General features: G+C 42.4%; 1 protein-coding gene across 1 annotated transcript in view; it reads right to left on the reverse strand.

Annotated features, from left to right (window-relative positions):
- The window catches only part of LOC142257037 (sialic acid-binding Ig-like lectin 13), an 86,898-nt gene that overhangs the window by 14,968 nt on the left and 56,657 nt on the right, over window positions 1-15,273 (reverse strand). Inside the window, exons 5-7 of the mRNA XM_075329092.1 lie at window positions 7,748-7,777; window positions 5,988-6,230; window positions 2,212-2,253 (exon numbers count right to left, since the gene is read on the reverse strand). Of these exons, the coding sequence (XP_075185207.1) occupies window positions 2,212-2,253; window positions 5,988-6,230; window positions 7,748-7,777 (315 nt within the window). The remainder of the gene's footprint in view (window positions 1-2,211; window positions 2,254-5,987; window positions 6,231-7,747; window positions 7,778-15,273) is intronic.

Raw genomic sequence — 15,273 nt, forward strand, 5'->3', positions numbered from 1 at the left:
CACATGAAGTCACACAGCTAAGCTGCTGTGACTCAAACCCCAGCGTGCAGCGCTACTGTCCCCGGCGCACTAACACACCCAGCAAGTCTGGCGTGTGCGTGCCTGTCTGTACGGGGACACAGAGTACCTGAAAGTTGCAGGGCCTTGTCCCTGAACGGTACCCCGCTCCGTATCCAGCAGGTTCACTGGGTCTGTGGATGGAGCCCGGCCTCAGGGCTTGGGGGCCGGTAAGATCCCACTTCCTCAGAGCCCCTCAGGGGGATGGGGAAGGAAAACAGCATGTGGGCTCCAGCCTCTGTACCCGCAATGGGTACCTCAACCTTACAAACCACAAGTGGGGTAAGAAGGGAGCATGCTGGGGGCCCCATATGGGCCCTCTTTTCTTCCATCCGATATAGTCAGCAGCTACTGCTGACTAAACAGTGGAGCTATGCGTGGATGTCTGACCTCCTTCGCACAAAGCAGAAAACTGGTGAGCCAGTGATCCCACTGGGGGTGTATAGCCAGAAGGGGAGGGGCCTTACACTTTTTAGTGTAATGCTTTGTGTGGCCTCCGGAGGCAGTGCTATACACCCAATCGTCTGGGTCTCCCAATGGAGCGCCGAAGAAATTAAATTTGCAGCAAAAAAATCCTACAATTGCAGATCAAAATTGATTTCCCCCAAAAGATATACAGTATGCAGCATAAAAATACTCTCGAACACAAAAGCTAATTTAGAGCACAAAACTTAACTAAATTACAAAAGTTATTTGCACAAAGATAATTTAAATATAAACATATACAGAACAAAAAAATTCTTAAGCACAAAATTTATCTAAGACACAACAATTGTCTAACACAGAAACATTTACAAACAAAAAAAAACAAAATCACAAAACAAATCTATACTACAAAACTAATGTGCCCAAACAATGTACAGCACAAAAAGTATTTAAAACAAAGATCAAAAATAAAGCACAAAACTAATTTAGAAAACGAAAACATATAAAAGTAATTTATACCTGAAAAAAATCTAAAACATAAAACACAAAGTATTGTAACACAGAAAATGAATGATAAATATTTATATGTGTGTATATATGTACATATATATATATATATATATATATATATATATATATATATATCTCATTCATTTTCTGTGTCACAATACTTTTTCAGGTATTAATTAGTATCATATATGTTTTCGTTTTCTGTGTTTTATTTATGCTTTTAAATATCTAATTATATATATATATTATATATAATGTTTGTGTATAAATACACACACAAAAACGCAAATTTTGCAATAATATATCATTTTATATGATACATATATTAAACTACGGCACAAACACAATTTCAAATTTGATTCTAATCTAAAACAGAAAAATAACCAATAGGCAAAATCTAATCTGCACGAGAAAAATTATTGAAAGCACAAAATAATTTTAAAACACTAAATGATTTCAAATACAAAAAAATCTAAAATACAAAATAAATCATCTAAAGCAAACAAGTATTTATAATTAAAACTTTAAGTAACAGAAAAGTTTTAAAACACAAAACTAATCTAGATCTTAAAAATAGACATAAATCTAATTCTCTACAATAATATATAGCATAAGAAACAACCTAAAACACAAAAGTAACCTATAATGTAAAACAAATCTCAAACACAAACTTAATCAAAAATATAAAAATAACCTAAAACACAAACAGAATTGACTGAGAAAATAATAATAATCTACAACTCAAAAAGCAATCTAAAAACACAAAAATAAACTAAAATATAAAATTAATCTGCAGCACAGAAATCTGTTCAATCCAAAAGACAAAATTAAATTTAAAAGACCCAAAAATCTGCAGCTCAAAAATTTCCAAGCAAAATTAATAGAACAGTTTGCATTTGGTAATTTGTAAATTCTAAGTAGAGTGAAGTACTTCTTTTTGGGAAAAATAAAATTATAGCAAATACCAAAAATAAAAAATCTGCAGAGCAAACATATTTTAGAATACAGAAATAATCTGCAATGTAAAAATAAACCTACAGCACATGCGTATAGCAAAAATACAATCTACAACACAAAACTAATTAGTCACAAAAATCTGTAACATAAAACTAATCTACAGCACCACCTAGAGGTATAAATATCTACAACAGAGGTGTGCATTTCCTATTTGTGTAAAGGCATAACTACGGCATAAAATAAGGACAGACATTGTTTTACCTCCAGTCGTTTCACAGTTTATATTTGGTGTTCTTGGGGCATCTAAAAAAAATATTAATTTTATAAATATTTCATAAATAAAGATTCATACAGCTACACTAATGCTGTTAGGGGCATAAAAGACAACTTTAGGTTCTTCTTTATGTCCTAATCAAATGATTGATCTTTTTGACCCGCCAATAGCTCCCGAAACTATCAGTAAAGGTAGGCAAGTTAATACATTTGCTCATTTACATATATCTCAACTTGTCTGTCACTTAACAAGGACGGTTTCCTAAATGATAATGCAATATATCACTAGAAAATTAAATATATTGTGGTGGTTAAGTTTCATTTTTATTGTCTGTCCATTTAAAACCAAAAACTCTAATCTAGTTTAATTTTTACTTTGGGCAAAAGGAGAACACAGTGTAGGTTGATTTGCAGCTCATTCTGCTTTACTGTATAGACTGGGACAGAGTAAGCAGTGTCATGTGTTATTTTAATAAGAGAATGCGTCAGTAGGGTCATCTTATATTTTTTCAAGACAAGATGAGCATAATCATGTATTATCATTAGAAGGTGGAGGCAACAGAATCATTTATTATTAGAAGGTGTAAGTGATGTAGTATAATTAGAATAATGAGGCAGCAGTGTCATCTATAAGAAGGTGAGGTCAGCAGAGTCATGAAGTATTATTAGAAGGTGAGGTCAACAGAGTCATCTATTATTAGAAGGTGAAGTCATATATTAAAAGGTGGAGTCAGCAGAATCATGTAATATTATTATAAGCTAGAGTCAGCAGAGTCATCTATTATTATAAGCTAGAGTCAGCAGAGTCATCTATTATTATAAGCTAGAGTCAGCAGAGTCATCTATTATTATAAGCTAGAGTCAGCAGAGTCATCTTTTTTTATAAGCTAGGGTCAGCAGAGTCATCTATTAGAAGCTAGGGTCAGAAGAGTCATCTATTATTAAAACCTAGGGTCAGCAGAGTCATCTATTATTATAAGCTAGAGTCATCAGAGTCATCTATTATTACAAGCTAGGGTCAGCAGAGTCATCTATTATTATAAGCTAGAGTCAGCAGAGTCATCTATTATTAGAAGCTAGGGTCAGCAGAGTCATCTATTATTATAAGCTAGAGTCAGCAGATTCATCTATTATTATAAGCTAGGGTCAGCAGAGTCATCTATTATTATAAGCTAAAGTCAGCAGAGTCATCTATTATTATAAGCTAGAGTCAGCAGAGTCATCTATTATTACAAGCTAGGGTCAGCAGAGTCATCTATTATTAGAAGCTAGAGTCAGCAGAGTCATCTATTATTACAAGCTAGGGTCAGCAGAGTCATCTATTATTATAAGCTAGGGTCAGCAGAGTCATCTATTATTATAAGCTAGAGTCAGCAGATTCATCTATTATTATAAGCTAGAGTCAGCAGAGTCATCTATTATTATAAGCTAGAGTCAGCAGAGTCATCTATTATTATAAGCTAGGGTCAGCAAAGTCATCTATTATTAGAAGCTAGGGTCAGAAGAGTCATCTATTATTATAAGCTAGAGTCAGCAGATTCATCTATTATTATAAGCTAGAGTCAGCAGATTCATCTATTATTATAAGCTAGAGTCAGCAGAGTCATCTATTATTATAAGCTAGAGTCAGCAGAGTCATCTATTATTAGAAGCTAGAGTCAGCAGAGTCATCTATTATTAGAAGCTAGGGTGAGCAGAGTCATCTATTATTATAAGCTAGGGTCAGCAGAGTCCTCTGTTATTATAAGCTAGGGACAGCAGAGTCATCTATTATTAGAAGCTAGAGTCAGCAGATTCATCTATTATTATAAGCTAGAGTCAGCAGAGTCATCTATTATTATAAGCTAGAGTCAGCAGAGTCATCTATTATTATAAGCTAGGGTCAGCAGAGTCATCTATTATTATAAGCTAGGGTCAGCAGAGTCATCTATTATTATAAGCTAGAGTCAGCTGAGTCATCTATTATTAGAATCTAGGGTCAGCAGAATCATCTATTATTAGAAGCTAGAGTCAGCAGAGTCAACTATTATTATAAGCTAGAGTCAGCAGAGTCATCTATTATTATAAGCTAGAGTCAGCAGAGTCATCTATTATTAGAATCTAGGGTCAGCAGAATCATCTATTATTAGAAGCTAGGGTCAGAAGAGTCTTCTATTATTAGAAGGGGTAGTCATCAGAGCAGAGTGGTATATTATTACTAGAGGGTAGATTCAAAATCATTTATTATATTTAGAGGATGGGGTCAGCAGTCATATATTATTACTAGAGGGTGGAGTCAGCAGGGTCATCTCTACAGTGTAATGAAGCGGTAGCTCTATATTTTGTTGACTTTATTTCCAGCTGTAGCGGGAGTTTCTAGCACCTGATCAGTGGTGGTGGCAGCAGTCCATCCACCACCAAACTGATATCGATCACCAATCCAAATAAATGGTCATCAATATATTAGTGGGAAATCCCTTTAAGCTTAAATTAAATAAGTAGAGATAGAGAAGAATCCATAGTTCTTTGCGGTCTACTCACAGTGAACAATTACATCAATGGTTCCTAGGGTCAGCAGAATCATCTATTATTAGAAGCTAGAGTCAGCAGAGTCATCTATTATTATAAGCTAGGGTCAGCAGAGTCATCTATTATTAGAAGCTAGAGTCAGCAGAGTCATCTAATATTATAAGCTAGAGTCAGCAGAGTCATCTATTATTACAAGCTAGGGTCAGCAGAGTCATCTATTATTATAAGCTAGGGTCAGCAGAGTCATCTATTATTATAAGCTAGAGTCAGCAGATTCATCTATTATTATAAGCTAGAGTCAGCAGAGTCATCTATTATTATAAGCTAGAGTCAGCAGAGTCATCTATTATTATAAGCTAGGGTCAGCAAAGTCATTTATTATTAGAAGCTAGGGTCAGAAGAGTCATCTATTATTATAAGCTAGAGTCAGCAGATTCATCTATTATTATAAGCTAGAGTCAGCAGATTCATCTATTATTATAAGCTAGAGTCAGCAGAGTCATCTATTATTATAAGCTAGAGTCAGCAGAGTCATCTATTATTATAAGCTAGGGTCAGCAGAGTCATCTATTATTATAAGCTAGAGTCAGCAGAGTCATCTATTATTATAAGCTAGGGTCAGCAGAGTCATCTATTATTATAAGCTAGGGTCAGCAGAGCCATCTATTATTATAAGCTAGGGTCAGCAGAGTCATCTATTATTATAAGCTAGGGTCAGCAGAGTCATCTATTATTATAAGCTAAGGTCAGCAGAGTCATCTATTATTATAAGCTAGGGTCAGCAGAGTCATCTATTATTATAAGCTAGGGTCAGCAGAGTCATCTATTATTAGAAACTAGGGTCCGCAGAATCATCTATTATTAGAAGCTAGGGTCAGAAGAGTCTTCTATTATTAGAAGGGGAAGTCATCAGAGCAGAGTGGTATATTATTACTAGAGGGTAGATTCAAAATCATTTATTATATTTAGAGGATGGGGTCAGCAGTCATATATTATTACTAGAGGGTGGAGTCAGCAGGGTCATCTCTACAGTGTAATGAAGCGGTAGCTCTATATTTTGTTGACTTTATTTCCAGCTGTAGCGGGAGTTTCTAGCACCTGATCAGTGGTGGTGGCAGCAGTCCATCCACCACCAAACTGATATCGATCACCAATCCAAATAAATGGTCATCAATATATTAGTGGGAAATCCCTTTAAGCTTAAATTAAATAAGTAGAGATAGAGAAGAATCCATAGTTCTTTGCGGTCTACTCACAGTGAACAATTACATCAATGGTTCCTTCGGCGCTTCCAATGTTATTCTTTCCGGAACACACGTATTTCCCGGCATCACTGATACTAATATTGGTAAGATTGTAGATCAGCCATTGTCCATTAATTGCTTCTTTTTTCTCATCTCTCACAGTCCAAAAAATTTCGGCTGTAGGGTTGCTGTCCACGGTACAGTTGATCTGGGCACTCTCTCCTTCTTTGACTATAACACTATTCCTGGCACCGCCTAAAGAAAACCCAAAAAAACAAAACAATGGAGGGAATGTACCAAATGAACCATTTTGATCCAGTTTTAGAAGCCAAAGCGAGAAGTAGATTCCCTACTAGTATCAACGACTGTCTAAATTCCGATATACTTCCATTCACATTACGAAATATTTATCCAGAAGATCCAGTTACACTTTTATCATAGACGCTAATAGTTTTGCATACCATCACCAAACACTTAGAAGTCCCCCGAAAAAAGAAAGAAACCCCAGAAATAAGTCATCTGGTCCATTATCAGCCCAATTGACCCATTACGAAAGAATATATCCATATTATTTGATGGTCAAGTAGACCAGTCCAACACTGATTAACGAGATGGTCATTTATGAACTTCTATTTCCACAATTTATTTTGGGATATGTTGAGTCAAGAGGAAAGGAAGGAAGGGCACAACTGTATTATAAGCACAAGATGATGATGGTAAAAATTCCCTTATCGGCAATTGGTGGACATTCTTCGACACACAAATATGGAATTTAGGCAAGATGGAATTAATCAAGGATCTTGAAGAACCCAAATGAAAGATCTTGAAGAACCAATATGAAGAATCAACTTTCACAGTCTTTTATAACATATTTAAAAAGAGGGTCAAATTGGTGTATCAGAATACCAAGATTTCGTTGATGGGCCAAGACTCTGAATGGGCACCAAATGTCCAGCCGAATAGCAGAGGTGCCTTTGTGGCCAACATTTACATCTCTTATGAGTTGATGCAGTAAAAACCTATCAAATGTTATTGTAGATATTTCCTCTGTGTACACGTCATGCTTGCCAAGTGTGACAATCGTGGCATGTGTGTTCAGACCTACAGGCATCTTGGGCACAACAAAAAATAAGACACACAAAGGGGACATCAGGGACACGATAACAATGGAGGGCCCTGGAGCCAGTGAGAGGGGTAGATGGGACACCTCTTATCCTCACCTTCAGCTGTCCCTACTCCCCTCGCCAGTCCCTATACATTTTCCAAAACTTGTCGCCAAGCAGGAACCTGAAATCCTGAGAAGTCATGTAGAAGCCCTGGCTAGTGAGAGGTAGGTAAGGTTCACTAGACCCACCACTGCACTAATATGACATACGGGAGGGAAAGACAAACCGGGGAAGCAGCAAAAAAAAAAAGGATAAAGCCCAAGTTCAAGACAACTCTTCAGAAGATCCTTCCACCAAAGCAGCCAGAGAACAAAGAATTTGGATCTTCAGCAAGGATTGCTAGGATAGGTCCCATTCAGGACCTTCACCTTCTTGTAACAAGCTAGAATATAAGAGACGAGTACCTCGCCCACAGCTACTGCCCCACGCCAAGCTCTCTTACATCATACTGCTTTCAGATTACATAGTAAAAACCTGTGGACAGATTCCCTTTAAGTTGACTCTGTACATCAGCTCTCCACCTGTCTTTTAGAGGAAGGCTTTACCAGGATGTCATCTTTATTATTTTTTTACATCACCAAATATATTCATGTGGAATATTATTACCTCTGATGGTTATGATCACTTCAGGAGGGTCTGCAAGGAAAATAAATAAATAAGATTGGAAAGTTAGTTTTTTCCATCATTAGACATTAAAAAAAAGTCTCATGTTAAACGTGGCTTTTCATAGGAAAACAACTTATTGTTGAACCAGTTGAAGTCATGACCAAGTACATTGCTCAGCATTCATCATAACTAGTGATGAGCGGGCACTACCATGCTCAGGTGTCCAGTACTAATCACTAGTTACGAATATATAGCACCCGAGCATGGTAGTGCTCACTCATCACTAGTTACCAGTACTGAGCACCCGAGCATAGTAGTGCCCGCTCATAACTAGTTACCAGTACTGAGCACCTGAACATGGTAATGCCCGCTCATCACTAGTTACCAGTACTGAGCACCTGAGCATGGTAGTGCCCGCTCATCACTAGTTACCAGTACTGAGCACCTGAACATGGTAGTGCCCGCTCATCACTAGTTACCAGTACTGAGCACCCAAGCATGGTAGTGCCCGCTCATCACTAGTTACCAGTACTGAGCACCCGAGCATGGTAGTGCCCGCTCATCACTAGTTACCAGTACTGAGCACCCGAGCATGGTAGTGCCCGCTCATTACTAGTTACCAGTACTGAGCACCCAAGCATGGTAGAGCCCGCTCATCACTAGTTACCAGTACTGGTCACCCGAGCATGGTAGTGCCTGCTCATCACTAGTTACGAATACAGAGCACCTGAGCATGGTAGTGCCCGCTCATCACTAGTTACCAGTACTGAGCACCCGAGCATGGTAGTGCCTGCTCATCACTAGTTACTAGTACAGAGCACCCGAGCATGGTAGTGCCCACTCATCACTAGTTACCAGTACTGAGCACCCGAGCATGGTAGTGCCCGCTCATCACTAGTTACCAGTACTGAGCACCCGAGCATGGTAGTGCTCACTCATCACTAGTTACCAGTACTGAGCACCAGAGCATAGTAGTGCCCGCTCATCACTAGTTACGAGTACTGAGCACCTGAGCATGGTAGTGTCCGCTCATTACTAGTTACCAGTACTGAGCACCCGAGCATGGTAGTGCCCGCTCATCACTAGTTACCAGTACTGAGTACCCGAGCATGGTAGTGTCCGCTCATTACTAGTTACCAGTACTGAGCACCCGAGCATGGTAGTGCCCGCTCATCACTAGTTACCAGTACTGAGCACCCGAGCATGGTAGTGCCCACTCATCACTAGTTACCAGTACTGAGCACCCAAGCATGGTAGTGCCCGCTCATCACTAGTTACCAGTACTGAGCACCAGAGCATGGTAGTGCCCGCTCATCACTAGTTACCAGTACTGAGCACCCGAGAATGGTAGTGCCCGCTCATCACTAGTTACCAGTACTGAGCACCCAAGCATGGTAGTGCCCGCTCATTACTAGTTACCAGTACTGAGCACCCAAGCATGGTAGAGCCCGCTCATCACTAGTTACCAGTACTGGTCACCCGAGCATGGTAGTGCCCGCTCATCACTAGTTACGAATACAGAGCACCCGAGCATGGTAGTGCCCGCTCATCACTAGTTACCAGTACTGAGCACCAGAGCATAGTAGTGCCCGCTCATCACTAGTTACGAGTAGAGTTGAGCGCGGTTCGTGGTTCGTGGTTCTCCAGTTCGCGGCTCGAGTGATTTTGGGGCATGTTCTAGATCGAACTAGAACTCGAGCTTTTTGCAAAAGCTCGATAGTTCTAGAAACGTTCGAGAACGGTTCTAGCAGCCAAAAAACAGCTAAATCATAGCTTGGTTTCCGCTGTAATAGTGTAAGTCACTCTGTGAATCACACTATTATCACATTTCAGTGTATAGTGTGCGTGAACAGCGCCTTCAGATCACTGCTGTTTCTATAATGGCGATCGCCATTTTTTTTTTTTTTTTTCCTTGTCTTCCTTCCCTAAGCGCGCGCGTGTAGTGGGGAGGGCCAGCATGTCAGCCAATCACAGACACACACACAGCTAAGTGGACTTTGAGCCAGAGAAGCAACGGCATGTGTGATAGGATCTGCATGTCACATGTCCCTGCATTATAAAACCGGACATTTTCTTCACGGACGCCATTATCTGCCTTCTGCGTCTTTGGTGTCAGACATCACTGTCGCAGCTCCGTCTTCCTGAGTCCTATAGCCGATACAGCTGTATGCGCTGCATACACAGCGTTAGACAGCTTAGGGAGAGCACATTCTAGCAGTCCTTTTAAGGGCTCAAAGCGGCAGGGTCAGAGAGCCATAAGTGACAGGTCCTGCAAACAGCAACAGCGTCTGTGTAGCCAAGGTCAGGGATTTCCTCCCTGCATTTCACCATTAGGAGGGAATAGAAAGGCAGGCTTCCATTCCTCTCCCCAGAGCACCACAATCCTGCCACTGTACCCTCCTGTCCTCTGCACACTCCAACTCATTATAACTAAGCCATTATACTAGCAAACACTGAGTGTACCTAGTTGTATCGTAAACGTGGCTTTTGTACTTTTGTCTATTCACAGTATTGGAACGTTATTTGCAGCACGTCTGCCTGCATTGCACACTCCAACTTTTTTAAACTCAGCCATTATACTAGCAAACACTCACTGTACCTAGTTGTATCCTAAACGTGGCTATTGTACTTTTGTCTATTCACACTACTGCAAATCTATGTGCAGCACCTGTGCATGACACCCTCCTGCTCTGTTTTTAATAAGCTATAATGATAGCACAAAATACTGCCATTTAGTGGCATCATAGAACTGGCTGTTGTATTCCATTAGTGCCCCACTGGTGACAAGCTATTTCTAGCACCTCTACATCACACCCTCATGCACATTTTGCTACGCTAATGTTATAGCAAACTCATGGAATTCATTGCTGCATTTCATAATTCGGAGGGATAGAAAGTCAGGCTTCCTTTAGCTTTTCCTTCTGTTCATAGACAGCATCTCCAAGACAAATTTCCCCTCCACGTCTAAGTGTGGAGAGGCAGCTATTGCGCATGCGTGTGCCGATGTACCCCAGCTGCAGCATAATTACAGTGTTTCGCCTAGTGAGTATGCTCAGCCTGACTGTGTTATTCCTGACGCTAAGTCTTCATTTCGGGATACAGCGCATGCTCCCACACTAAGTGTGAAAAGCCTCTTTGCACAGGTGCTTGCATTCCGTGCCGGGTCTAAGTCCTGTTTTGTGCCTAGACACCATGCTAAAGCTGATAGTCTTTTTTCAGAGACTGTATTTCATGCTACTGAGCATGCTCAGGCACTTCCTGCATCAGAGACTAGGTCCGGTAATGAACTCTTTGGCCCTGGCCCTGATGTGGGGGTCCCATATAGACCACAGGGCATCAGGTGTCCTCCCAAATGGCTTGCAGAGGCCCACACCTATGACTTGTCATCGCATTATTGATGCTCAGACGATGACTGGTGAGGTGTTTGGGTCATGGCAGCCATGAGGTCATCATTGAAGTTGCGTTTCCAAATAGGACGCTAGTTATGCCACTCATGACGTGTCACTCTACTTTTGTCTCCAGGAGGTGCATTGTGGTTCACCCTGGTTTGGGGCGGACACAGGTTATAAAAGGGGCTGGAGCCAACAAGGAGGTGCGCAGTCTTCTATTATGCTCCGAAAGAGCACACCTCCATGTGCTGAACCCATTGCGGCTTTAGGCCAGAGGTAGGCAGGGATAGGGTGGTGGATGCAGGCCACCACCACAGTTGGTAACGCAGAACGGTTAAGACCAGCTCCTGTCCTAACAGTCCTGCTTGTGCAGCCCAGTGGCATTAACAGGCCTGCTGATGCGCCTGCTGTCCACAGGTGTGGCCCCTACGCACACGGTCAGCGTACTCAATGGCCCCTGTGTTGTTAACAGGGAGTTCCTGGGCTGGGTGGGCATGTGGACCCTGTGACGCTAACAGGGCTCACAGTCTCCAGATCCGAATGGCGTCTAACTCGGTTCAGGCTACTATTAGTTTCATAGCCACACAGCTCTGTATCCTCCACCAAACCTTCAAGTTGCCAACCTCTCCTTTTCCAACTGGGAGCACGGTGGACACTGACTGCTGATGGGGATATATACCTTTCTCTTTCTTTTCTTATTAATTTTCTATATATAGCGGTCACAGATTATATACCACTTTATCCAAATCTGCCAGTCCCACTGTAACAGATGGTGTTTCTTCAGCAAATGTTACAGTTGCTTAACCACCAAATCCACGGACCAAAACTTTTTTCCCCTTTCCAACACACCTGTTCCCCTTTCCACCAGCATCTGTCCTTTTTCAACTCATTTTGGGATATGACCAAAAGTGCAACTGTGCAGGGACACCGTACTCAACGCCATCTCAGCACAGCAGCCATCCCTCGGTCCCTCCGATGTGGACAAGTAAAAGCCCATTTCCTCCTATCCATGACAAAGCGTTGAGATTCACTCTGTGCAGCACTGGTGTTTAGTGGAAAAGCAGATCTAAGATTGCGTACCACATTCTGCAGATACTCCTGTATACGTGCGTCCCTTTCTATGCCAGGAATTATTTCGCCAAATTTTGTCTTGTACCGGGGATCTAACAGTGTGGCAACCCAGTATTCAGGATTACTTCAAATTCCTACAATCCGAGGGTCATGTAGGTAGTGCAGCAAGAAGCCGCTCATGTGTCTTGTGCATCCAGGAGGACCAAGTCCTTGGTGTGTTGGTGGCAGAGAGGTGAGAATCGTGCATCCTTCCTCTGCCCTCTACCCACAACCTCACACAACCGAAATGTGAGCAAGCTCTCACTCATCTGCTGAGTCTTCCATGCCCATCGCCAGTTCGTCCTCCATTTCTTCATGGGCTCCTGCACCTTCCTCAACACTTTTTGCTGATACTATGCGCCCTTGTTAATCCCTCTCCCTCACCATGAATGCCGCATAGGTGCCGCTGACCATCTGGACCTCGTAGATCTTGTTATCCCTTCCGCATATGACTCCTCCTGTACTTCCTCCCCTTCCTCTTGTCCCAACACCTGACTCCGAATAATAATTACAGTGCGCTCCATCATGTAGATGACCAGAATTGTCACGCTGAGAATGACATTGCCAGTGCTAAACATCTTCGTCGACATTTGTGAACTGTGTAGCAGGGTGCATAGGTCCTTGATCTGACACCACTCCAGCAGCGTGATCTGCACCACCTCTGGATCAAGTTATCCCAGGGTATATGTCATACCGTATTTCAGCAGGGCTCTGCGGTGCTGCCACACACGCTGCAACATGTGCAGATTCCAATTCCTGCGTGTCGGCACATCGCATTTCAGGCGTTTAACCACCAGACCTAAAGACTTCTGTAGCGACGAAAGTTGTTGAGCTGCTGTGTGCGCACGATGGAAGTGAGCACATAGCGAGCGTGCCCGCTGCACAAGGCCATGTAGGCCGGGATGGTGGTTTAAAAATTGCTGGAGAATTAGGTTCAACACGTGAGCCCTAAAAGGCACGTGTGTCACATTGCCCTGAGGATGGCCCACAGCCAGGTTTGCATCATTGCCGCACACGGCTGTTAAGTCACCAACGGAGTCCGCTCCGTCAATTTGTACTCCAGTCGCCAGGTGACAACGTGTTCCTTTCATGCATAGTGCTGATGATGGGAGAGGAGTCGATGCCAGCGGCGCAGGTGGACGCAGGTTATGCTCACCCACTGGGCTGCATTACCTTGACAGATGCAGAATCTCTGGCTGAATGTAGCTGGTGGGTATCTCACAGATGAAATACCATCATTCAGCTACAACCAATGGGAAGACACCACACCCTTTTTTATGCCCATCCTGTCTGCAGACCACTGCCAGACATAGCTATGAACCTCTGGTTAATTTTACCCCCAGTTCAGTTTTATGATTTTGTTTGCTTGTTACCTGACTACTTTTCCTGCTTGCTGTTTATGTACCTTGTTGGCCGATACGCATTTCACCTCTGCTTGTTTTCTGATTAAGTCCTGGCCGTCCCATTCTGTTCCTGTTCCTCAATTAATGTTTTGACCCTGCCTGACTACTATTCTCTGGAATAGCGGTGTGACTCACATTTCCCATACATTTCAAAGTAAAACTTTGACCGCCTGATGGCATTGAGCTCTGCTGCCAGCATAGTAAGGAGGTGTGTGGTAGTCCTTGTGCGCAGTTGCTTGGAAGGGTGGCCTGACCACACAGGGTTTGCGCCAAGGTAGAGGACCCACACGAGGTTGAAGAGGCAGAAGCAGTGTATTAACTTCTACATACAGAACAAGGATTGAAACAACTCGTGGGGACGGCAAGACTTGTACAGCAGACCCTTCTCCATCTCTCACCATAGTTTGCCAGTGCCCAGTCAGTGACATGTAATGACCCTGTCTATGCTTACTGGTCCAAGTATCGGTGGTGAAATGCACCCTGTCGCACACAGATTTTCTCAAGGAAGTGGTGATGTTGTGTGCGACATGCTGGTGTAGCGCGGGCATGCTTTTCTTGGAGAAGCAGTGGTGATTGGGCATCTGGTACTGGGGCACAGCGACAGACATAAGGTCTGTAAAATCCTGTGTGTCCACTACGCGTAAAGGCAGCATTTCGGTAGCCAACAGCTTACAGAGGGATAGAGTCAACCACTTAGCTTTGTCATGGGTCGCAGTAAGTGGCCTTTTATTTGACCACATCTGAGGGACAGAGATCTGGCTGCTGTCTGTAGACGGTGTTGAGTAGGGTGTCCCTGGAAAAATGCAGGTTTGTGAGAAAAGTGCAGGCGGAGACATGATGTTGCCTTCATCTTGCCTTCGGATCTGTTCATCTTGTATCATTTTTAAAAAACACAGCAAGCAAGGGTTACTCCAAGCGGAGTCTACCTTTTTTCCCAAAATTGGGCACACAGACACCCCATCAGTGGCAGCACTTGTGCCCTAGTTGCAAACATGATGTTTTGATTTGCATCAAGCACATTCCAAATCCACAAGCATTTACTCTCCCCAGGATGACACAGGGGTAGTAAATTCCTTCTGGATCCATGACTTGTTCATTTTGATGAACGTCAGTCTGTCCACATTGTCACTGGACAGACGCGTGCGCTTATCTGTCAGCACACACCCAGCAGCACTGAAGACACGTTCAGAGACAACGCTGGCAGCTGGACACGACAAAATCTTCAAGGCGTAAGTGGAGAGCTCTTGACATTTTTCTAGATTTGAAGCACAAAAGGAGCAAGGCTCCATTTGCAAAGTCATTGCATCGATGTTCATTTGGAGATACTCCTGTATCATCCTCTCCAGCCGTTGACTATGTGTCAGACTTGTTGTCTCTGGTGGCCTTGCAAAGGAGGGTCTAAAAAAATTATGAAAAGATTCCATAAAATTGCTGTTACCAGCACCAGATACGGTCCTACTGGTACGGGTAGACTGTTGAAGATGACGAGACCGTCCCATGTTTGTCAAGTTACAACTGGGAGATTCACTCCCTGCACCTGCACGGTTGTTTGGTGGAAAAGCCGAGCTAAGATCGAGTAACAGCTTCTGCTGATACTCCTGCATACGTGCGTCCCTTTCTATGG

The sequence above is a fragment of the Anomaloglossus baeobatrachus genome, chromosome 11 (genome assembly GCF_048569485.1).
Source record: "Anomaloglossus baeobatrachus isolate aAnoBae1 chromosome 11, aAnoBae1.hap1, whole genome shotgun sequence".
Lineage (NCBI taxonomy): Eukaryota > Metazoa > Chordata > Amphibia > Anura > Aromobatidae > Anomaloglossus > Anomaloglossus baeobatrachus.